The sequence below is a fragment of the Onychomys torridus genome, chromosome 7 (assembly GCF_903995425.1).
Source record: "Onychomys torridus chromosome 7, mOncTor1.1, whole genome shotgun sequence".
NCBI classification, from domain to species: domain Eukaryota; kingdom Metazoa; phylum Chordata; class Mammalia; order Rodentia; family Cricetidae; genus Onychomys; species Onychomys torridus.
The window spans coordinates 110,273,904-110,300,322 of record NC_050449.1 but is presented as its reverse complement, the minus strand read 5'-3'; the positions used below and the strand labels follow the sequence as shown (position 1 = coordinate 110,300,322).

Here is a 26,419-nt window from a genome sequence, read left to right as displayed (position 1 = left end):
GTTTTTTTGTTTTTGTTTTTGTTTTTGTCTTCCTATACAGATGAATTTTCTGTTCCTTGGGTCAAACTTTGGGCTTTCCCATTTTCCTCACTGAGTTCCTCACTGGTGGTGGGCAGGGTGAACTGTTACTAGAGTCCAGTGTCCATGAAAAGGACAGACTGGAGCGGTGACAGAGGACATAGTTCTCTACTTGAAGGAAGATGGAAGACTGTCCTGCCCATACCCTAGGCAAGTGGCAGAACCTTGGAAAATAGCACAGTGACTCAGGGAGTTGAGCCCCTGTCACAAAGGTACTTGACCAGTGGAAAGATCCTTGTGTTCAGGTGTGGCAGAAAAGCATTTGGGCTGTGAATTCATATTGCTATGGTGGGGGAAGATAATAACCTGCTGTGGCATTGCAAGGCTATATATATCTTTCCATGTATATATAACATGGCCTCAAAATGACTGAGATCAAATTTCCCATCGTGGTTGGGTGAAACATGTCACAAATTGGTTTGATTTAGCAAAAATAAGGTAATATAACACTGCTGTTGCATCCAAAACATAAGGTGTGGGATTTGTCTTCTTTGAGTTTCAGGTTATCACAGCTTGATTAAGTCTTTGGTGAACAAAAGATCTTTAAGATACAAGGCAACAGAAACTTGAATTTGTGCCAAACTAAAGGATTCATTCCACCTACCATACTGGCAGACAAATACATGTCATCTTTTCCTTCAGTTTTCCCCTTCATATCAGTATAAAGCAACAGCAAAAACAAAAACGAAAACAAAAACCATATTCAGTATATCAAATGTCATCAAGAAATGGCATTTAGCTTCTTCTTAAAGCTTTGGGAAATGGAGGAATGTTATAAAAATCCTTCAGTTGACCAATAGCACCTGATTGAAAGAACATTACATGGGACAATGGCTTATAAACTTTTAAATTTTGGAAACAGCTATAAATTTTCTCTGACATAGTGTGTCGCCTGTCCCTGTCCATCTATCTGTTCAGTCTCAAGCTTTTTCTGACTCTGAAAATTGTCATGCATATGGTGATATTTTATTTGTACTAAAATGTGATTTTATTTGTATGTTAATAAATAAAGTTGCCTGGGGGTCAGAGCTAATAGTAAGCCATAACAGAAGCTGGGCAGTGGTGGTGCACACCTTTAATCCCAGCACTTGGGAGGCAGAGCTAGGCGGATCTCTGTATGTTCAAGGATACAACCAGCATGGAGACACATGCCTTTAATCTCAGTACCAACCTTAAAAGACCTAGAGGTCTGTATAGACAGGCAATGATGAGGAGGTCATGTGATTGGGTTTACAACCAATGAGAAGGCAGAACAGAAAGTCAATAAAAGGACAGACACACAGGAAGTAGGCTTCTTGTTGAGGGGAAGGACAGCAGCAGCAGTGAAGGGTAAGTAAGGGTTTTTAGCTCTTAGCAATTGCTCTGACCTCTTGGGTTTTTAACTCTGCAATTGACTCAGTGTTTCTTATTTAACAAGACTGTTCATCTACATTTGGCGCCTAATATGGGGCTGATCCTTGAATGTTATTACCAACTATTAGGATATAAAGAAACGAAAGTTAGTAGTTAGACATTACAATCAAACTTATAGTCATATTAGGTATGTTTTCAAGATTGAGTAGATATATTTTAGATAGACAGGTCATCTTCAAACCCTTCAGAGATCTACAGAATATGACATTTAAAATGTTTTAATAACTTAGAAAAATTTTCTCTTTTGTTATGACTATGAGACATGTTGGCTCCTGACAGTACCAATCTACTTCAGAGAAAATATGGGCATTAAAAAAACTACATATGGAGTTAACTTTCATTGTGGCAAAAGTTAGCCACTGGACAACAAAGTATCCTCGAATCAACTGCTGACAAACAGGACAGACTGGACATGAAACAAAGGACTACCAATTCTTGCCAAAACAGTGTGGTTGTGGCTTTAACAAAAGGCATCTTCTGAGGCCAGAACAATATGACACCATCCCTGAAGTGGCCTTTACAATCCAGAAGAGATACTGTGCCCTTTTCTTTGAAGGCAGCTGAACAGGCAGTGGACCAATGGCCTCTGATGTGCAGTGGAACAGCAGGTGAAACAGTTGTTCTTGAAGAGTAACTAAGCTAACAGAGTCTAACCTCTCAATGATAGACTGACATTTAATAAAGGAATGTGGAAAAAAATAGGATGCCAAGATAAAGCCACACACACAGAGCCCCCCAAAAAATGGACCACTGAATTAAAAAACATCAACAATTTCTAGAATTTAAAATCCTGAATCATGACATGACACAAGTGGCATTCAGGTGTTTCTGGTACATGGACTGCTCTCACCAAATGTGAATTCAAACTGTTGACCTTGTGTACATCCTACTTCCCAAATGAGTCTGTCAGATATGCTAAGCCTATAGGCTGAAGATGATGCCCAACACTGGAAAAACCTCAGGTGACTGTCTAGGCAGCTGGCTGTTTCTATCAACTCACATTTTTTTTTTTTTTGGAAGCTGCTTGCATGCACTTTGTTTTTATTTTTTTATTAGTTAATATTATTTCCTTCTTGGGTCTCTGAGGGAGTTAAAGATTAGTTAGTTATAGTTTTCCTTGTTAAGAATTTCAAAAAAAACTCACTAAAAAGATGTAATATATAAATTTAAAAGATGTTATAAGGTAGTTCTGTTAGTAATATAAGTTAAGATAAAAAGTAAATCAGGTACATTTTGGAACTACCAAAATAAGAAAGGTAATAAAATTATTTTCTCTGAATTTGTCAAATACAAATGAACTAGACATTGTTTAGGTATTTATTGCTTGTATATATGGTATATAGTTACTGTACTTTTATATATACTTTTTCTCATATTAGTTATAACTTTTTCTTTTTATTAAAATAGAAAAGGGGAAATATAGTGATATTTTATTTGTACTAAAATGTGATTTTATTTGTATGTTAATAAATAAAGTTGCCTGGGGGTCAGAGCTATAGCAGAAGCTGGGCAGTGGTGGTGCACACCTTTAATCTCAGAACTTGGGAGGCAGAGCTAGGCGGATCTCTGTATGTTCAAGGATACAGCCAACATAGAGACATACACCTTTAATCTCAATACCAACCTTAAAAGACCTAGAGGTCTGTATAGACAGGCAATGATTAGGAGGTCATGTGATTGGGTTTACAACCAATGAGAAGGCAGAACAGAAAGTCAATAAAAGGACAGACACACAGGAAGTAGGCTTCTTGCTGAGGGGAAGGACAGCAGTGGCAGTGAAGGGTAAGAAAGGGTTTTTAGTTCTTAGCTATTGCTCTGATCTCTTGGGCTTTTAACTCTGCGATTGGCTCAGTGTTTCTTATTTAATAAGACTGTTCATCAACACATGCACACTCAACTTTTCAGAACCATCTTCTTTATATTAGTAAGATGATCTTAGTTTTCAATTGTTTCCCTTCTGTTTCCATGACCATTTCTTTTTATTATTTGTATATCTACTAATTCATTTCTGTCATACTAGAGATTGAACCCAGGGCCTTATAGTTGCGAGGCAAATACTCAACTACTGAGTTAAGTTTTGAAATTTTATTTTGAGATAGAGTCTCCTTAATATGTCCCTGCTGGTCTTCAACTAGCAGTCTTACTGTTTTACATTCTCCAAAAGCTGGAATTACAAGGCATAACCCACTATGCCCAAGGTAACCAGTACCACTTCCCTCCTCTACCCTGAATTACAGTGATCGAGACAGTGCAGCTGCCTGGATAATGCAAAAGTAATGAGGTATGGGATTTTCTAGAGTCCATGTCTAGACTTAACCCTCCATGTTATGAGCTTGAACATTTCCTTTGTAAATACCATGTTAAAAGCCATTTCTTTGAGGGCTGGAGAGATGGCTCAGTGTTTTAGAGCACTTGATGCTCTTACAAAGGACACAGGTTCAGTTCCCAGCACCCACATAGTGGTTCACAATTGTCTGTAACTCCAGTTCTAGGGGATCTTATAAGACAAATTAATAAACAGTCTTATTAATAAAAATCCCAGTGCCAGGTATTGGGGTAAATTCTGAAAGATCAGAGAGACAGTACAAGCCACAGCCCACTTCACCTCACCAACTCCTCAGCTGATCTTATTTCCTTGAATCTTCCTTCAAATGGATCTCAGTTGAACTGCTGCTAAAAGCCTAAAAGTTTAAAAGTCTAAAAGCCTCTAGTTCCTGGTCCTCATACCTTATATATTTTTCTGCTTCTTGCCATCACTTCCTGGGATTAAAGGTGTGTGTCACCATGCCTAGCTGTTTCTAATGTGGTCTTGAACTCACAGAGATCCAGATGGGTCTTTGCCTCCCAAGTGATAGAATTAAAGGTGTGTGTGCCACCATTTTCTGGCTTCTATGTCTGACTAGTGGCTATTCTGTTCTCTGACCCCAGATAAGTTTATTAGGGTGCACAATATACTGAGGAACACAATATCACCACAAGATCTAATATCCCCTTCGGGCCTCCATAGTCACTTAGCATACTTATGGTTCATTGACATACATGTGGGGAGGCAAACAGTTGTAAACATAAAGTATAAATAAATATTTGAAAAAAATTGTGTTACTACGAAGCAAAGCTAGTTTAAAAATAACATACATATAGCCATGTTTCAGTAAATTGTGTAAGATTTTAGGACTATAAAATGAGGACAAAAATAGTATTTCCACATTATAAAGTGAGGCATAAAGATAATGCACACACACACACACACACACACACACACACACACACACACACACGGCCAGAGAGAGATGTTCTATGACTAAGTGCATTTGCTTCACAAGAATGATGAATTGAGTTTGGATTTCAGCATCTATGAACACATCAAGCCTGATTGGGGCCTGTAATCCCAGCACTATAGGGGTTCAAGACAGAAAGATTGCTGGAGCTTGTTGGCCAGTCAACCTAGCCCAAAGTAAGCAAGCTCCAGGTTCAGTGAGAGACTGTCTCTAGGGAATAAGATGGAGATTGACAGAGCAAGACACCCATCCTTCTTCTCTGGCTTCTTTACTTGCAGACATGCATGCATGCTGCCACATACATATGTATGTGGAAGTTTCTGTCCTGCCTGGTCCCACAGCTGTTCAGTCCCAAATAAACACTCAAACTATTTGGTCTATGGCTCGGGATTCTTACTAGCTAGCTCTTGCATCTTAAATTAACTCATTTCTCTTAATCTGTGTATTGCCACGTGTCTTGTGACTTACCTGTGTTGCATTACATCTTGCTCCCCTGGTCAGCCCTCAGCATCTCCTCTGACTCCATCTTTCTCTCCATGTATCTCTGCTTGGATTCCCTGCCTGGCTATAACCTGTTTTGCCATAGGCCATAGCAGCTTCTTTATTAACCAGTGGTAACAACACATATTCACAGCATACACAAAGACCATCTCATAGCATACATGCACATAAACCATGTATACATCTACCTCCCCAAGCACAGAGAAAGAGAGAGGGAGGGGAGGAGGGAGGGAGGGAGGGATCAAACCAGATGAATTTCAGCACTGAGATGGAGAATTGGACATGGATCTCCACTCCTAACCAAAAAGCTACTTGTAATTGTTACCTGTTGTCAAATTTCAAATTAGTTTTTCTCTAATGAAGTGACACTCTGTATAGCAACCATACTCCAGGGTAGGTCCCATCCCCAGGACTAGTTGGCCAACACAAAACAAACTTCATGTTTCTTTTTATTTTTTATTTTGTCTCATTGGTCTTTTGCTTGTTTGGTCTGATATGTGTGTGTGTGTGTGTGTGTGTGTATGTGTGTTTGAAAGAGAGAGGGAGAGAACATAAATTTAGGTGGGTAGATTCTAAAAAGAGTTAGGGAGGGGAAAACATGATCAAAATATATTTTATGAAAAAAATTAATTAAAAAATAAATAAATTCCTTCAAGGTAAGTCCCTATTGCCAAAGACATAATGCACTTTGGACCCAGAGTCCAGAGAATATGACCTGAACAAGGATTACATAAATAGACATGTTTACACAGAAGGGAAAATTTCACAAGGCCTCAAACCTAGACAAAGAACTACAGACAACTAAGGGATGCTGAGAGTGGGAAAAATAGTGTTCCCCAGGGAAGAGCACCCCAATTGGTTATCAAATACCAAATAGTCTGCCCTGAAAATATACTACAAATAACATTACATGTGTTAAGCAGGTTGTATTTCTATACTTAGGAATACACACACACACACACACACACACACACACACACACACACACCCCAAAGATAGAAAGTCCATGAATTTGAAAGAGAGCAGGGGTGCGGGGTACTTGAGAAGGTATGGAGGGAGGAAAATATAGGTGTACATGATGTAATTATTTTAATTAATCTCAAGAATAAATTTATTAAAAAAACACCATGAAAAATAAAATTTCTTTAAGCCTATCAAGTACCAACTATAACATTGCATATTAACAGACCAACAAAAACTATTTTCTTTAGCTTCCTTTCTATTTTATTTTAATACCAGAGGACTAGGAAATTTATGGAGATGAGAGGTCTGGTAGCTTGAGCTGTGCTTCTTGTATGTGAAGTTTGAAGCTGAATTGAAAAGAAATTTTGAATTTTCTCGAGCACTCAAGTGGACACTGCTTTGATTAATTTTGTGAGTGCTATGGTAATTGGAGGATATTTTATTTGACAGGGTTGCTTTGTGTAGCCCTAGCTGGCCTGGAATTTATGTAGAGCAAGCTGGTGTGGAACTCATGAGTTCCACCTGTTTCTGCCTCCTAAGTGCTGCAATCAAAGGTATATGCCACCATACTATTGATATTAGTCTTTTCAATTAAAATGAATCACAATGTTACCACTGCAAGACATTCAAAATGTTGTTTATTCATTCTTGAAAAACTTTAACCTACTAAGCAAGGATGTGGAATGAATCAGTTTAGTGAGAAACTGAGCCTCTTTTGACAATCTGGAAGCCTTTGCCTGGAAGATTCCAAGTGAATGATTATAAACAATGTCTAGGAGAGTGATTTGCAAGGATGGTACAAACATACTATTTATGAAGCCCTTTACAGAGTGATTTAATTAAGTTCCTGTCATCAAAAGCTCATGAACTTATATGATTGACTGAGTATTTTGACTAGAGGAGAAACTAGTCATTTGTGTAGGAAGTTGGGATTTTTTTTAAAGTTTGTTAAATTCCTACATACTAATATTTAATATTATTATATTTTAGTTGTTCATGTAATTAGCCAAAAGGTAAGCAAAGACATAAAAGCAAAAAGCAAAATATTGTTTTTTAAATTTGTGTTTTATGTGTATAGAAACTGGAGTTATAAACAGTTGTGAGTAACTGTATGAATGCTGGGAATTGAACTTGGGTCCTCTGGAAGAGCATAGAGTACTCTGAACCATTGAGCCATCTCTCTCCTGCTCCAAAATCATGTAAACATAATATGGTTATATGCCTGACAAAGCAGTGACACCCAAATGGAAAATCTGTTATAAACAAAGCTTTTATAAATAATAGAAAAATATTAAAAGTGGGAAAATTCAGTTACATCTTAGCTAATATGGTTGCTATACAAGAGTGACCAGTTTGAAAATATGAATTGCGATACTCATTTTTGCTAACACCAAATCCTATAAAATGCCCTAGAGTAAATGAGCAATGCATCAAGTCTACTAAATAAAACTTCAAGACCCTACTAAAAAGATAGAAAATAAGCCCAAGAAAATAGAAATACAGAATCTACTTTTTGGTATGGAGGGTTTAACTCAGGAGATGTCAATTTAAGTTAATGTTAACAGAATCTCAATTCAAAAGGCAACACAAATGAATTATAGTATTTGTAGGAAAGTGGAATCAAGAGTGATGATATTAAGCCTGTAAAATACATGAGGTATAAATGATAAAGCTTATAGTCAAATCAGTTTGTTACTAATGTTACTAAGTTAATTTAACAGCTAATGGAATCATAGAGTTCACACAATCAAAAGTGGCTTCCCTGTTCCACATGACTAGTTTTCTGCCTGGACTGTAGCAGTAGCTGGCTAAGTAGCTGTCCTGTGGCTACACTTAGCTCTGCATAACCTGACCTCATCAAGGTAGTAAGAATAATTGTTTGGGGCCATGAAACAAAGCCAGGTATGGTGGTACATGTAATTCCAGTGCTCAGAATGATACAGAGAGATGGCAAGTTCTGGCCAGCCTGAGGTATGTAGTAAGACCAAGTCTCAAAAAGGAAAAATGTGGGGGAGGGCATTCAAATAAAGGAACACCTCCATGAGAGCTCTTCAGTGGCACCTGTTTCACCATACATACTAACCAGACACCTCTACTGGCTTCATGGCCTCCCTAATCTGACACTGAGTAATTTTTGGGCACTCTCAGTATTCATTGTGGTCTCTGAGCCACGCTGGGTTCTCTGATGCATCATGAATATACCCATATTCTACCTTAGAAGACATCTTCTTCAGAAACCTTGTTTCCTTGAATAGCTAAAGGCTAACTCCCCAACCTCCTTTAAGTCTTTGCTTAAGAGTCAAATTTCAGTACATTCCTCTGACCTTTCTCTCTCACTTGGTGTGGGTGATTGCCCTTACTCCCTCCTCCCATGTGGTGGAGTGTTCCTTCTCATACAACAGACCATTAGTGAGTTTTGTTTACTCACTAGTAGATTCTAGTGGGGTATATTATGTTGAATCAATTAATAAATTGCACAGAGAGAAAATTGGAAAAATAAAGGATATATGTATATGTATATATATAGAGAGATATTGATATGAATGTAAAATAAATGACTATACTTTTTCAAGTGCTTGTAAGTGCATACTATACTTGTAGAAGAATAGCAGAAGCATTAATCATGGTTGACTTAGAGAAAGAGTTCACAGAATAAGAGGAATGGCACATTCAAAACCACTAGAGCCTGAACCTGTTGCTTCTTTGTTAAAATATACAGTGTACAGTTGAGCCTAATTCTGGAATTAAAAAATTCCTCATAAAGTTGAGGCTCAGCTATTGAGCGCCTTCAAAAGTGTTCATTTGTTCAGCCACAAGGTGTTTTGTATCTACTGTAAGCTCTTAAAGAAGCCCTGACAACATTACAGCTTTCCAGTTCCCTTAGCTCTCTGTAGCTCATTATCACTAATAGTCCTAAGCTATTTCTTTATAGATAATAGAGTATCTGTTCAGTTTTATGTGGATATTTTCTTCACTGTACAGCTTCTTAACATCATGATAACTTCCGTGTTGCAGAGAGATCTTAACTAGAAAAAAAAAACTAGCATTTATATTCTAGACAAGGTCTCTCTACATAGTCTTGGCTGGCCTATAGCTCACTATGTATACCAGGCTGACTTTGAACTCACAGAGATCTACCTGCCTCTGCCTCCTAAGTGCTGGGGTAAAAGTTGTGTATCACCATGCCTACCCAGATATTCTTAATTTAGAATTTATAGTATGAAGGCCAGCAACATGTTTCAGTGAATAAAGATGATTGTCTACAAGTCTGATGACCTATGTTTGATCCTCTAAACTCACATGGTGGCAAGAGAGGCCCTTTAAGTCATCCTTCAACTTCCACACATGTACTGTGGCTCACACACACAAAATACATGAATGTAAACATTACAGATTACAGTAAGCAAATTGAATTGCCTACATTTTCATCTGTTTTAAACTGAGAAATAACTTAGCAGATGAATGAAATCTACATGTCGTGTTTATGAAAGTATATTTTTATTTGATTATATTCTTTTATTGCTTTAATTCTGTACCAGTGATTGCCCAGAACCACAGTTGAGAAATATTTCCTGAATGCTCAGAACACTCAGTGAGGTGTCAGGCCTGAGGTACTATGTAAGATACAAAGATAAATATACACTGTCTTCACAGACCTTTGCTTATGACAGTCATGGCCACATGTAACTATGACACATGTCAAAATGTAAAAAATCATTAAATGACAATGCTGGGCATAGTTGGAGCAGATTGTTGATATTAGTTTGGGGATTACAAAAGTAATATGGCATTTGAAAAGGGCTTTTGTACACAGTTTCATTCTATGAGTTGAGAGGCAATGTTGTAGAGCTTGAAATTTCTGTGCAAATACTGCATTATGCCTTTTATCAAAGTCAAGCCTAAGACCTTTATGCATAGGTGGTAAATATGTATTTGTAGAATGAATATCTGTATTTCTCTTGATGGCATTTTCAAAAAGAAAATTATGTCATACATTTTATCAATTGTAACATTGAAAGACATGAAAACCTTCCTAGCAATTAAGAAACTTTGGAAAATTTGCTGTATTAGATGATTGATATTTTTAACTCAGATTCTTTTGTTCAGTTTTTTTAAACATCTAGAAAATGTGATATGTCTTATTAGAATAACACACAATGAGTTCTTATTATTCTGAAAAACCATCATCTATTGTCTCACTTAGTACTTATGAAAACTCAGGTGTTAGCTGCTCATATTCACATATTATAGATGGATAGGCTGGGGTACAGAAAGCTTAAGAAATGTGTGTGTGTGTGTGTGTGTGTGTGTGTGTGTGTGTGTGTGTGTGTGTGTGTAGAGGTCTGCCACAATGCCCAAATTAAATGCTAATAGAATTCATGTTTTTACACTGCAAAGATGGCTTTGTCATTTTCTACCACTCTGGTGTCATTCTCTGTTACATAAAGTGAGGTTAGTGTTAGTTCAATCAGATGTGTTGACTGCCTGCTTACCCTTGAAGCATGTGAGATGCATCATATGATCTTACTAAACTGGTTATTAACTTGCAAGATTCTCACATCACTGCTAAGTTTTAAAACAATGAAATAATAGTCAGATACCAATGCCAAAGTGATAATATTATGCAGTGTTCAAATTAGGCTTAGTTCTAACAAATAGTTAAAGTGTAGATTCTAAAACAAAATTAACATTTAAAAATAAAAATTCATTGTCTGGATTTGTGCATTTATATAGACGGCAGAATGTACACATAGGAAGAGGTGGTATAGAAGTGCCCTTGAGGAGGCGTACCAGCTCTACAGGCATTCTCCTGAGCAAAGACTAGAGGTGTGCTGCCTATCAAAACGTGGTATGTGCAGTTTCTTTCTTACCATCTAGTCAGAACTCCTAGATGTATATATTCTAAATCATGTTTGCACACTTAAAAATCCATGTCTTTTCTTCAAATACAAATGTTATTTCTGTTCACTGTGAAAGAATTTTCAAATGAATTAACAGCAAATATCTTGTTCTCCAAAATTACTCTCTGTGACCAAGCTCTATTTAAACACAGGCACTGTTATTGGTGCACCCTGGCATTTTATTTACTCATAGACTTCCATAGGCCATTATTTCAAAACATAACTCAAAATTAGGAACCATACATTTAAAATGCATTCCTAGTATGATAATTTTACATGGGTATGCTGGGGTTTGTATTATTTTGTTTTGTTTTTGACAATACAGTGTTTACAAAATGCTTAATTTTAAAATAAATTCTAAGCAGAGGTGAGCTATATACTCACAATTTAAAAATTGGTTTTTATTCTATTTTTCATTATCTATTGTGGACACACCATAGTGTACTTGTGGAAGTCAGAGAACAACTTGAGAGAATTAGTTAACTTATTTATCAATTGGGTCCTAAGGATCAATCCACCTCAGGTCAAAAGGCAACCGTCTTTACTGGCTGAACCATGTCACAGGTCACAAGCATTTTTAATTAAAATTATTTTCTCCTCATACATAACTGCATATTACTTTTATGAAAATCCCTCCTCACTCATCTGATCGAACTCCTTCCAGGTCTCTCCTTCCCATTCCCCTCCCAACTTAATGATATATGTATACATACATACATATACATATACATACATACATACACACACAATATATATATTCCTACTGAGGCAGTCAGTGTTTTCCACATGCACAGAGATTTAGGGCTATCTATTGTAGCATTAGCAACATACTAGGGTCTCTGTTCCTGACAAAAACTAACTTTATCTCCCTTGGCATCTGTCAGCTACCTGTAGATTCTCAATTAGGAGTAGGGCCTTGTGATCAACCCACTTCATGCTAGGTTGATCTTGTGCAGGTTCACAGCTATTTAGAATTTATGAGTACAGCTGCCTGTCACATCTAGAAGACACTATTTTGTAACAGTCCTCCTAAAATCTTTCTGCCTCTGCCCCCTTGGCCATTATGTTCTCAGAGCTTTGGGGAAGAGGCTATGACATAGATGTCTCACTTAGGGATAAGGAATTCATAGTAGTTATTCTTTGCATCATTTGTATTCTTTCTGTTAACCTAAGTCTATTGCAAAAAGGAGCTTCTTTAATGAGGGAGTACTGAGCTGGACTACCTGTGGGTGGAAGTGTTTAGAAGGCAGTTAGATACTGTATCAGTTTACCAAGATGACAGTAGTAGGTTCTGCCCTAGGATCTATGACCTCTTAAGCTGCAAGTTTTGGGCCAGGTTTACTGTACCAGGTATGAGTTTCCTGTTGATCAGTCCTTAAATCCAATTAGATAGCTAGCTGTTGATTATCCCCCTAAGACACTCATGCCGCAATTATGTCAATGGGTATAACTTGCCAGAGGAGCCCACAGGTTCACAACTGGGCAAGACTGTTGGTACCCTTTATCTCACAGCCTAGCACCTCATAGCACTATGAAAAGCTGGCCTTAAGGAGGGAGGCTTCTAGGTTGGTACCAGCCTGTGATCAGAGCATGTGGCATTTTCTGCCATAGGTTTTTACCATCAACTTCTGGTGAGCAGCCAAGGGCAGTGGCAATAGCCTCCTCAAACTACTTTAAAAAATATATTACAAGCATAATTCTAATGCTTTCAAGCGTAATCTAGTGTTCATTATACATTATATTAAATACATCAGGTATTTTTTTTCACTATACATCGGGTCATTTTCAGGAAATGTTCTTGAATCATAGATGTTATAGTTTATTTGCATAGCCTTTAAACTCACCCTTGTGCAGGCTCAGTTGGCATGGCACACTTAAGATTATGATTGTTCCATAAAATAATTATAATAAACTCAAATATGTTTTAAAATATTTTTTGTCCAGTGATTGCAGTAATTTTATACTCTCCACAGCCTTGTGTCTATTACCTTAAATTTGAAAGCAGGGTCCTTTGTAGAAAGATCAGACTTTCAACTGAACCCTGCAGTAATCATGAAGCTTTTTCTCCATTGGAAAAGCTTCATGTATATGCTCAGTAAATTTCTATGGGAAGCTGTTGATTTGAGGAAAAAGTTTAAAAACCTATCCACCTAAGTTTACGTTTTAAAGACATCCAGTTCACTATGAGACCAGAAGAGACACTGACTTCTGCAGACATGACTCATTCCTTACACTGAAAATGCCATTTGCCAGCAGCTCAGGTCCAACTTGCTGTGTTGTCAAAGTACAGATCTGCCCCTGTGCAATCAGTTTTCTTGTTCAACCACACAGGCTTCGAAACATTTCATCCTTAAATAACATAGTCACTTAACAAAAGGAGGATTGCATCTCTTCCACTAGCGCTGCTGTGTTCTCTTGGTGGGATGGACTGTCTTGGTCATCAGTATGCTGTGTACTTGTCTCCTGCTCTTTGACATTTCCCTGTCCCAAGAGCCTCAAGAACAATAATTCTCTGGTTGGTTCTGTAACAAAAGTGAATTCTCTTGCTAAAAGTCTCATAACTTTTAAATGCAGAACTTGATGTAATTCAGCCTGACTTTTGAGAACCGTGACCTTAGGATTTCCTTTTTGTCCTTGAAGTAGCCAGTGCAGGAGGTAGAGACAGATATCTAAGGGTTATGTCTTTGCCAACACAGGATTGCTTTTCTAAACGTGCAGCCTCAACTCAAAAACAGTTGATTCAATCTGTGATTTTGCTTAGCACCCAGTGTGGAGTTGGGTGTAGTATTTAGCTTCTTATTGTATCCAGAAACAGTTTTCAGAGATTAGCCAACATTTAGGTATTTCACTATGGGGAAGTAGCTTAGAGGCCACTTGCAGACTTTATTCTGACAGTTTATACTCCAACCTAGAACTAATTACTTTAAATAGTCCATGTTCTTTTGATCTGTAACAATTGGCACTCTATAGTTTTTGATGCAGCTTCTTTATTTAAAATGTTCACGGTCATTAGATGATGTGTATAAGGACTCAGACAGTGAATTTAAGGTTCTGATTTAATTGCCCCCTTTGTTGTTTGTTTTATTTAACTAATACTCCAACTTAGTAATTACTTTACTGAAGCTTGAAAACTTGTCTTCTCTCTCTCTCTCTCTCTCTCTCTCTCTCTCTCTCTCTCTCTCTTTGTGTGTGTGTCTGAGTAAATCAAATACCAAAAGACTCAAATTTGCTAGATACTACCTAGCAAATACAAACACTACAGTATGCTACCTGCTTAGCCCTGTGCTCTACATTTGGAGTGGATTTGCCTGTCTCTACTTTCCCCCCAGAATTACTCATGTTTTTACTAAATAGACTTCCATGTTTAGAGCACCTTGGGTTCACAAAAATTGGGTGTAAGTACAGTTTCCATATACCTTCTGTCCACTGAGAATTCAGTCTCTCTCCCAGTTACACCCCACACTATGTGACTTGTTATATTTAGTGAACCTACCTTGACACATCCTAGTTATCTCCAGAGTTCTTAGTGTACCTGAGGGTTCTCTCCAGGTTTACACTCTGTGTTTGACAGCTAAAATCTCATGTGTCCATCATTGTCCAACTGCACACGGTAATTTCATGGCCTTAAAGATCCTGGTGTCCTAGCTGTTCATCTCTTCTCCCTGCCAACACTCAGCCACTTTTTTTATCACTGTCTTCATAATTTTGCCTTTTCCAGAATGTCTCATGATTGGAATCATAAGTAAATCACCCACCCACATTGGCTTCCTTCCTATAGTAACATACACTTGTTTTGTCTTTGCATGAGTCTTTAGCTCATTCCTTTTAGTTCAGAGTAATATTCTACTCCTATACATACTACAATTTCCACCATTCATCTACCTAGAAACACCAGGATTGCTTCGTCTCAGTAATTACTATAAATGTCATTTTTGTGTGGTCATGAAACTTCAACACCTTTAATAAATAGTAAGAAGCATGGTTGCTGATACTGTGTTGAAAACATGCTGTTTTCAACGTTGTGTTAGCAGTGACTGAGAATCCCTGTTGCTCTGCATACTCTCAGCACTGTGTGACAATTGACATTCTTTGAAGTGGGTGTCATCTCGTGTGGTCTTTGAGGGCCCTGGTTTTCACTGGTGCTCAATACTGTCATATACATATTTGTTCCTTTGTGTTTTCTTTGCTGAAGTGTCTTTTCAGGTCTTTTGGCCATTGGTTATTTATTTATATGACAAACTTCCAGCCTTAGCCTCCAAATGCAGGGGTTATAGGAATGCAGCACCATGCCCAACCCACCTAACCTTCCTCCCACCTCTCCCTTCCTTTTTTATTTCTTGTGTTTCTTCACTTTGGTTAGTTTCTCTTAATAAAGTCTCAAGCCTAGAGCTTCATTCCCTAGGCTGCATCCTCTTTACTGATCAAGCAACAAAGACACTCTTCGTCCTGTCTTGGTGCCTTCCATTCTTTAGCATTTCTTTTGATTCTTAGAAGTTTCATGTTTCTTTGTGTCACCATCTGTTTTTGCTGTTTTAGCTCTTAACATTAGATCTCTTAGCATGATAGGCTAATTATTTCACATTAATCATCTGATAACTCTACCACACCGACCATATAGGTTCTATCTGCCTGCCTATCTGTCTATCTATCCATCCATTTCTCATTCTCCTTTCAAAGTTGTTAGTTTTTTTACTTTTAGCATGACCTATAATCTTTTATTGAAAGGTGAGTATAGTATACTGTATAACTTTAGGCTTGGCCTTTAGTCAGCTGGACAGTGCTAAGGTGTGGGGGTTGAAGGAGCATTCTGTAGTCTTATTATTAGGTCTCAGTTCTATGCTGTGAACTTGACAATACTCCTCCCCTTGTTTTTCTTATTCATTCATTACATGGTGAAAGACAACTACAGGGGGCTACAGTCCACAATGAGTGAGGCTCTGAAAGAATTCAAATGCATTGAACAGTAGTAAGATAGCTTCTTTTGTGGGCAGGTCTTGTTAAGAACATCTGTCAGATATCTGGGTGAATTTTCTCCAGCTGTCTCCATGAGAACTTGGTGGTTCTCCAGGAGGAAGAACTCACAGAAGAGTTCCAGGTCTCCTACCCTGCCCATAGTGGGTTTTATTTCACAGCTTTGTCCACATTTAATCTTCAGGGCTATGCCAATTAGGGTTTAGATTTTCTTATCCCTAGACTGATTATCACGTAAGATTCTGTCTACATGTTTCTGCTCAGGTAAATCACAATTCTCTACATTGATCTGTTTCTCTAGTTTTGGGAGCAAAAGTGTGCCTCAGGAACCTCTCTTCTTTCATGGATCTAATTATGGATTTTTAGTTAGCCCTTAACATAATAAGATGTAGCCACTTTTACATTCCTTATGTGCCTGACCAGAAGCTGACCTGTCTTTCACCTTTGGAAGAAGGCACTTTCAGCTGCCACAGTTAAAGAAGCTTAGAGTCACAGTTTTTATGAAGGTCATGGATGATATTAAACAGCCACTGCATATAAACTTTATTATTAACTTTGATAACTAGCCTCATTTTGCATAATGTTTAGACATATGCAAAATATCCGAAAAAGATGGAGATTCCTCCTAGTTGGAGGAGTTGCCTGTTATGGTGAATAAATGGTCTGTGAATAAATAAAGGAAAATGGTGTTTGCTGAAAGAGGGTTATCATAAGCATTAGGGGATACAGGAAAGAGGGTATTTCACATGTGGAAGCCAGTGGTAAGTATAAATAGAACACACTTCCCTGGGTGTTTGTTTTCTGCCAGCTCTTAATATTCTTTGATAACTTTATACATGTGTACAATGATATATGACACATAATTCCCTATTTACCCCTCCAACTACCCCTGTATGTCCCAACATCTCCCTCCTTTAACATGTTTCCTTTAATAGCTCAGTATGTACAATTAGTGCTGCCCATAAGTGCATGGGTGTCGGCCATCCATGGAGCATAGGAAATCTACCAGTGGCCACAGATTCAGAGAAGAATGATTCTCTGTCAGGTTTTACCAACATATGCACATACATTCTGTAGTCCTAATATTAGGACTACATGTATATTGTATATACCAAAATAACCTCCTGGAATATTTTCCATGAGCTAGTTGGCTACTAAATATTCTGGTTTCAGTGCTAGTCTGAGAAATGGTACCAATGTCCACATTCTTGTGGAATCTTAGCTGATGCAGTGCTGGTACCTCAGTGGTCCCAAATGGAGGCAACAGACACTCTAGGCAGAATAGGGGCTTGTAATCAAATGGGTCTACTCTGCCAATGCAACCACAGGCAGTGTGCTGGGGTATTGATTTCCTCAGTTGTACAAGGAAGATGGACTACATGCCTTTCAATGTTATATACAGTATATATGATACTCTTAACCAGTATCCAGAATATAACAGGTATGCAAGTAGAGATACCATGGACTTAATTCTAGAGTCTATGTATTCTAGAATGCACAGACTGATCAGAAACTAGAAATTAGGCAGACTGGATGCTAGCTAATAAAATTTAAAGGACATTCATCAGATAAGAGTTTCTTCTTGATTTTATGGTTTTTGGATTACTGAGCTGTACTATACTCTGAAGAGGTGAATTTATTAGTGTTTAGTTCAAAGGGCCACTAAAACAGTTCTGTTACTCATGTGTGATAAAATAGAAAACTCTAGTTTTGTACTTGTCTACCTATTCCAACAGAAGGATGAGCTCTTTTTTAAAGTAGACACATTGTATTATCTTACAGATAGAGCCAATGCAGGTGCTAAAGTTGCTGTGGTGGCCAAGAAAAGGGTAAGACCATGTTTCGAAGTTAACTTCAAATTCTGTTTTTCAAAGATAGATAAATTACTAAAGAGAAAAATTGTATGTAATCTGATTTTTTATTCTAAAGTTTAGTTGAGTATGCATTTGCTTTCTTAGGCTGACCATAAACAATATTTGTGATGATTTCCGTTAATTTTATGGAATTAGGGCAAATGGACAAAGGAGCAAATACTTTTATTTAAATCGTATTTCACATATATACTCATAACAATGTTTTATATATATTGTGTTACTGTAACACATGAGAAAATTAATTTTCTTCTAGAAAGTTTAAACAATTAAAATCTATAGCTTAATATGTCTTACACTTAAGTAGAGAAAAACATTGAGCAACTAAATAAAGTTCTAGATAGAATATTTTGATGGAAGCTTTAAGGCCAAGTACATTTTAAAATACACATTATTTTGAATATTATGTGTGGAATAGTGTTGAACTCTGTTTAATGTGCAAAATACAATTAAGATATTGGCATTCTTAGATGACAGTGACCAATTATAGGTCATCCCTGAAGTAGAAAATGAGAGGGTGCTTAAATGGACATTTGGACACATACTACATCAGGGATATAAGAAATCAAAAAGAAGAGCCTGTGATATGATTGCCTGGGTTCATGGCTGAGCTTGGGGAAGGGCAGATCAGAGATGGCCAGGTGGACTCTGGTAGGACAGAAAGGGCTATTCTGCATGAGTCTAGAGATCATTTGTCTATGAGATGAATATCACTTTTAAAGTGTGTGTGTGTGTGTGTGTGTGTGTGTGTGAGAGAGAGAGAGAGAGAGAGAGAGAGAGAGAGAGAGAGAGAGAGAGAGAGAGAGAGAGGAGGAATTCTTGGGAGATCAGATTTTGATTTGTTCATCATTGTTCATGGTTTGGTTTTTATTTTTAGGCAGGGTCTTGGTAGGTAGCTCAGGCTGGCCTCAGACTCACTGGCCTGGAACTCCTGCTTCTCATTCCTTAGTGCTGCACAGTGTGGATAGAAAGAGCTATTTCAGTGTCTTCTAATGCACATATAGAATAAAAGGTTAAACATTAACTATTTCTGTGTTTAATTTGCATTTAGCATTATCCCAAGAAGGGCAACATCAGACTTAGGAAAATGCTACTTATTATAAATATGAGTGAAAATATCATAATGAAACACACTATCTCATCCCACTAACTAGTAAAATGTCTTAAAAACATGGATAAGTACATGAAACTTAGTTGATACTGAAAATATAAATTTAGTGTGAGGCTCTACAGCTTCTGTTTAGATGCCTTGGGACTGGTTCATTTTAGTGTGTGATGTTTTTACTTATTTGCAGGTTTTAATAATAAATCTTATAAAATTAAAACATTATTAATAAAAAACAAATGATAAAAGTAAACCAGGAGAAAAATGTAATGTCAAAAGGCCAAATGAGTCAGTTCCTGCTTTACCCAGTGCTTTGACTCCTCAATCCATTTTTCCTGATGAGGATTGTAAGCTGGGCTCTGGGGTGGGCCTCTGGTTAGTGCCATGTTGCAGACTCCCCTTTACAGGACTGGCTGGGAGTATTTCCCATGCTACCAGGTAAATGCTTCTCTGAGCAGTTGTCAGCCACTGCATGGTCGTGATGCTAGTGCCTGCTCAGCACATATGATGAATATATCATTCCCTCCTCCTCTTGTTTCTCAAACCTATTGAAACAGGTAGGCGGGGCTCTTTCTAAGGCCCTTTCAGGTGGAAAATCTTATGAGCTGAAGCTTACAGGTGTCTGTGACAGCTTCAAGAGCTCACTGGGTTTCATCCCCAGGTCTCCAGAGGTTCACCCCAGGCCCTTTCCATTAATTTGCTCTTTACAATTCAGACCCAGGAAAGATGCCATTTTTGTCTGTTGACAGTTTTTGAAACTTTTATTTTTCTCAGAAACTCCCCTTTATAAAAGCATAAATCACAGGCAAGCAAAGAAGAAATACTAGTTCAAACAAAACTGGATATATTAGGAATTTTTGTAGGTACTTTGGGTTATATTAGTTTTAAAGAATACAAGGAAGTTTATTGGGAAGAGCCTGGAGCATCAGACATACTGAATTGCATGGAACAGACTGTGCATTAAGTGCCTAACACTTGGACTGACTTGTGGATGGCCAAACTTCAAAATGTACATAGTGTACTAATAAAACAGTACTGAAACTTCTTACATTACAGCAACAGACAAAGGGCTTACAAGTGTTATTATGGAAAGAGAAACTAACATAGACTAGTTATTATTTGTGAAGTTATTGAAAGGTTTGCTTTACTCAGGATACTGTAACATTTTCAACTACATATTCAACTGGGTCAAATGCAGCTCATCAGTCAGGCTTGGCAGCAAGCATCTTTACCCACTGACCCATCTCACCGGCCCTGAGTACTTCTTTCTCAAACTCTGGCTCCTTTTAGATACCCTGAATCTCATCTTTGTCACTATCATTTCAATTTTAATTATTGTTACTTATTTTTCACATATTTATTAGACATCATATTCCATCAGAAAACTTTATCTGTATCTTTACCCACTTCCCCTCTCCCCATGCTTTATGTTATTCCTAATTGATTTGTAAATATGGATTCACTCCTTAGTTATCAATAGTTTATCAGTGTGTTATTAGTTTTTTAATTGTTCATCAAAACAGCAGTTCAGTTAGTAATTTTCTTGTCGTGGAATCTCCTGCTTTGAAATATTGCCACTTTATTTGCACAAACTACAGTTTGTACTTGACTTTGTTTTTCTTCTGTTGCTCTAGCCACAATGGGGAGGCACTCACCAGTACAGCTTCCTCTCCTGCCTCATGTCCAGGTCACTTCCTTTAGGACAATTAGAGACACCTGGGGAAATGTCATGTTGTTCTTTCTCACCAGCAAACGCCACAGCTATCACCAACAAATAGCATAACAAAGATGGCATTGCCAGTTTGTCATATTTTGTTGTTCTAATTTGCATTTCTCCAAAGTTAGTTGCTTTTGACTTTTTAGTATTTTTAATGCACATTTACATGAACTACCTGTATATTAGCAATAAAGGTATTCGCTTTCCCCCCAATTTTGCTCTATTGTATCACATGCTTTTCCTTCCTAGAAGTGTAAATAGTGAACATTTGTATGTGGACACGTATGCTCTCAACTTTGATTACTACACTATTAAATGCATTGGGGATAGCATGGTAGGACAGATAGCAATGGCATCTAGAGATAAACTATGAGTTACAAATTCCAAGTCTTATCACTTGCTGGCGGAGTGAGCCATATTTGCTGCTTGCTTCTCTCATCTCCCAGTTTCTTCTTCCATGAGAATACAAGTATTGCAGAACAGTCTCTCTGGCTGTCACTTCAGCACCTGGTGCCTTGAGTGAGGGTAATGCTTCCAAGTTGCTAGCTGCTAAGGGAACATGGATTTATGTTCACAAGTTGTGTTAATACAGGCTACAAGTGCTATCTGCAGCTTCCTAATCAGCTATCTCAATGCTCTGATTGGATTGTAAGCAGTTTTTCCATTCTCCACTTTCATGACCTGTCTTCCTTTTAACACAGGCATTTGATATGCTAAAATGTCTATTTTCATATCTATTCTTTATATTCATTAAACAAGTTCCAAACTGCTTCATTCTCTCAGTCTTTTCTTCGATATGTGAACTAGTAGTGACCCTTTAGTACTCCAGTATTTCAAAAACTTTTATTATTTTTGCCTGTTGACTTTGCAGATGAACCTTAAAATTATTTTGCCAAGAATTAGTCAGAGGAATCCTATTGAGATAGTGATTGGTATTGTAGAAAAATCTTATGTGCTAATTATGGAGACAGTGAGTTGACTATACAAACCATTCATGTAGAAACTAATGTGTCTCATTCAGAATAGTCTTATGCTCTTAATTAACTTGAAACCACCTAAGTTTTACTAGTTGGAAAGAATTTCCTTTTCACTTTACCCCCTCTTTTCTTCCTTTGTTTTTTGTTTACACATAGACATTAGGTATGTGGGTATTTTTCCTAATGCTTAATACCAAGAATTTAACCTGAATAATTAGCAAAAAAAAAAGCTAATGGACATTCTCTTGTGATACACACATAATGAAATAATTTAGGTTATGCATTTCCTTATGAAGAAATTTTCCCAAACTTATTACAAAAGTTCTCCCTAAAAATCAGACACTCTGCATCAGCCTAGTTAGTAAGACAACCTGGAACACTTCATGATTATATCCCCGGCCCTGCATGGGACTTGCTAAGCTCATAGTTGTTAATGTGGAATCTGTGCACTACAACTCACTGGATTTACTTAGCTTTCTGTGAATCTCCCCCCAGAGATGAGTATCATGACCAGTACTCACAGCTGGCATCCAGTCTCAGCCAGAGGGAGATTCCCAGATGAGCAGCACCAAACAGTGAGCCTGTGCAGGCAAAATCAGTCTTTAAAACTTGCTCAGTTTTTATTGTTTTACTTGGTGCACAGTGTACACTTTTCCATAGATCATTATTTCCTAAGCTTTGCTAATTGGGGTGTTCCGTCATTATTTTATTCTGTATTATTACTTACTATAGTTTTCTTTTAGTTTTTAAAGGACAGTTTTTCAACAAATTTTGTTTGAAGATCTAATTGTCTTTCATTAATGATCCTTGAGCCAGTCATCATGTCATCTGTGTATAACAGAATGATCCTACTAGTCTCCCAGTCTGGTCAGCCCCAGGCTCCAAAAGCTGTCTTCCTTGTGTGGTTAAGCAGAGGGGGCTTCCTCATCATACTGTATGGCTTCTCTCACAAGTGACGCCACACCTGCTGGTGTGATCTGTTCTTTGGAGGCTAGTAAAGGAACTCAGTCCACAAAAATGGTCACTCAGGAAATTTTTTAACCTTTGATTGATCTTTAATTTATTTCTAATTTTTATTTAGTTGTAATTTATATTCATGGTGTAGCTTAGCAGTCTACAGTTTGCTTGGGTAGTCAAAAAAGGCTAAAAGATAGTCAGTAAAAGAGATCCAGATGGAGAAAACCTCTAAACATAATAAGAAGAATATGGACAGCCACAGAAAGAAAGAAATAGTTTAAAAAATAATGTCTTTAAAGAGAGGGTAAGGGTAATATAAAAGAAAAAGCCACATAAGGTGAGATATACACAGGGAGTCTGGATCCTCTATAGAGTATTGTGTTGATTTGAATTTTTTTTGCTTGCTGATGGGCAAGAGACAGTTGTTGCAGACAGACATGGGATTGTGGACAGGACTGCAAAATTGAATCAACCCAGATATTTTAAGGCTATCTTAACTTTAAAAAATAATTTAAAAAATGCATTTGTCAAAGGGAAATAAAAAATACTTTGGAAAAGGGGTTTTGCTTTTGTTCCCACAGGAGATGAGAAACTGTGAATTCCTTCAGGAATGAGATGGATTAGGTTTGATCAGGGGAGACCTTCTGAATCTCAAAGGTGATATCCATCAACAAATATTATAGCTGGTCTTCCCAGGACTTGGCCATTATCTCAGATTATCTCAGGGACCCTTAAAGATGCTTCACCCACAGACAACAGGAAGCAGTCTAGAGAAAATGACATTCACATTCACAATAAATGGTGTGGGTGGCTGTTGGTTATTTGGGGGATTATGGATGTTTGTTATAATTTAGAGGAATATAAGAATATAGGATAAAAAGACAATGTGTGTGTGTGTGTGTGTGTGTGTGTGTGTGTGTGTGTGTTTGAGACAGGTTTCTCTGTATAGCTTTGGCACCTTTCCTGGAACTCACTCTGTAGCCCAGGCTGACCTTGAACTCACAGAGATCCACCTGCCTCTGTTTCCCACATGCTGGGATTAAAGGTCACTCAGGACCACAGCCCAGCAAAAAGATAACTATTAATCTCAGATATTTTGCATTGGTATGGATTTTGGAATGCTGATACAAATTTAAAGTTAATTTTGTTACACTGTATATGTTTCTACTCTTGTTTGGGGTATTGTGCTTATGTAGCTCATTTAAAAATACAATGTAGAGTTAAGAAATGAGGTTAGTAGTTAATCTATAATAATCAAACTTGTAGTCATATTAAGTATGTTTTCAAGATTAAATAGGTATATTTTAGATAGTTGATTTTCTTTTTTTTCCAGTTCTTTTTATTAAGAATTTTTCTATTCATTTTACATACCAACCACAGATCCCCCTCTCCTCCCTCCTCCCACGCCCTAGGCTTCCCCCATAATCCACCCCCCCCCATTCCCACCTCCTCCAATGCAAGGTCTCCCATGGAGAGTTAGCAGAGCCTGGTACGTTTAGTTGACGCAGGTCCAAGCCTCTCCTCCCTGAACCAAGGCTGCACAAGGTGTCCTACCATAGGCACTAGGCTCCAAAAAGCCCTCTCATGCACCAGGGATGAATACTGATCTCACTGCCTGGGAGCCCCCCAACAGTTCAAGCTAACAATTGACTCACCTATTCAGATGGCCTAGTCCAATACCATGGGGGCTCCTCAGCTATTGGTCCACAGTTCATGTGTTTCCACTAGTTTGGCTGTCTGTCTCTGTATATTTTCCCATCATGATCTCAATGTCCCTTGCTCATAGATTTTCTCCTCTCTCTCATTGATTGGATTCTTGGAGCTTGGCCTAGCACCTGGCCATGGATCTCTGCATCTGCTTCCATCAGTCATTGGATGGAGGGACCTATGATGACAGTTAGGGTATTCACTAATCTGATTACTGGAGTAAGCCAGTTCACTCATCCTCTTGACTATTGCCAGTAGTCTAAGATGGGGTCATCCTTGTGGATTCCTGGGAACTTCCCTAGCACCCTGTTTCTCCCTATTCCCATGATGTCTTCATTTATCATGGTATCTCTTTCCTTGCTTTCCCACTCTGTCCCTATTCCAGCTCAAACCTCCATTCCTCTATGTTTTCCCCCTCTATTCCTTGCCCTCCATTACCTGCCTCACCTCCAGTTTGCTCAAGTAGATCTCATCTATATCTCCTTTGCTGGGTAATCTATGCATCCTTCTTAGGGTCTTTCTTCCTTGTTAGCAAGCTTCTCTGGAGTTGTGGGTTGTAGTTTGGTTATCCTTTGCTTTATATCTGGTATCCACTTATGGGTGAGTACATACTATGTTTGTCCTTCTTAGTCTGGGTTACCTCACTTAGGATGATATTTTCTAGTTCCATTCATTTGCCTGCAAATTTCATGTTATCATTTTTTTTTTTTACTCCTGAGTAGTAATCCATTGTGTATATATGCCACATTTTCTTTATCCATTTTTTGGTTGAGGGGCATCTAGGTTGTTTCCAGGTTCTGGCTATTACAAATAATGCTGCTATGAACATAGTTGAGAATGTGTACTTGTGGTATGATTGAGCAATCCTTAGGTATATGCCCAAGAGTGTTATAGCTGGGTCTTGAGGAAGACTTAGTCTCAATTTTCTGAAAAAATACCATACTGATTTCCAGAGTGGCTATACAAGTTTGCATTCCCACCAACAGTAGATGAGTGTTCCCCTTCTTCCACATCCTCTCCAACATAAGCTGTCATCAGTGTTTTTGATTGTAGCCATTCTGACAGGTATCTCAGATGTATCTGTATCAGATATCAGGTATCTGAGATGGTATCTCAGAGTTGTTTTGATTTGCATTTCCCTGATGACTAAGGATGTTGAATCCTTAAATGTCTTTCAGCCATTTGAGATTCTTCTGTTGAGAATTCTCTGTTTAGCTCTGTAGCCCATTTTTTAATTGGATTGTTCAGTATTTTGATGTCTAGTTTCTTGAATTCTTTATATATTTTAGAAATCAGGCCTCTGTCAGATGTGGGGTTAGTGAAGATCTTTTCCCATTCTGTAGTCTGTCATTTTGTCTTATTGACCATGTCCTTTGCCCTATAAAAGCTTCTCAGTTTTAGGAGGTCCCATTTATTAATTGTCACTCTCAGTGTCTGTGCTACTGATGTTATATTTAGGAAGTGGTCTTCTGTGCCAGTGCGTTCAAGACTACTTCCTACTTTCTCTTCTATCAAGTTCAGTACAACTGGACTTATGATGAGGTCTTTGATCCACTTGGACTTGAGTTTTGTGCTTAGCGACAGATAGGGATCTATTTGAAATCTTCTATTTGTCGATATCTAGTTATGCCAGCACCATTTGTTGAAGATGCTTTCTTTTTTCCATTGTACAGTTTTTGGCTTCTTTGTCAAAAATTAGGTGTTCATAGGTGTGCAGATTAATGCCAGGGTCTTCAATTCGGTTCCATTGGTCTGTAGGTTGGTTTTTATGCCAGTACCAAGCTGTTTTTATTACTATAGCTCTATAGTAGAGCTTGAGGTCAGGGATCATGATGCCTCCAGAGGTTGCTTTATTGTAAAGGATTGTTTTAGCTATCCTGGGTTTTTTGTTTATCCATATGAAGTTGAGTATGTTCTTTCCAAGTCTGTGAAGAATTGTGTTGGGATTTTGATGGGGATTGCATTGAATCTGTAGAATGC

At 37.8% G+C, this 26,419-nt stretch overlaps 1 protein-coding gene across 2 annotated transcripts in view; it reads left to right on the top strand.

Annotated features, from left to right (window-relative positions):
• Zcwpw2 (zinc finger CW-type and PWWP domain containing 2) overlaps positions 1 to 26,419 on the top strand; it is a 116,540-nt gene that overhangs the window by 50,627 nt on the left and 39,494 nt on the right. Inside the window, exons 4-5 of one of the 2 annotated variants that reach the window (XM_036193260.1) lie at positions 10,968 to 11,082; positions 17,888 to 17,934. The exons of the other annotated variant lie outside the window; for it this stretch is intronic. Coding sequence (XP_036049153.1) covers positions 10,968 to 11,082; positions 17,888 to 17,934 — 162 coding nt within the window. The remainder of the gene's footprint in view (positions 1 to 10,967; positions 11,083 to 17,887; positions 17,935 to 26,419) is intronic. 2 annotated transcript variants of the gene reach the window in all.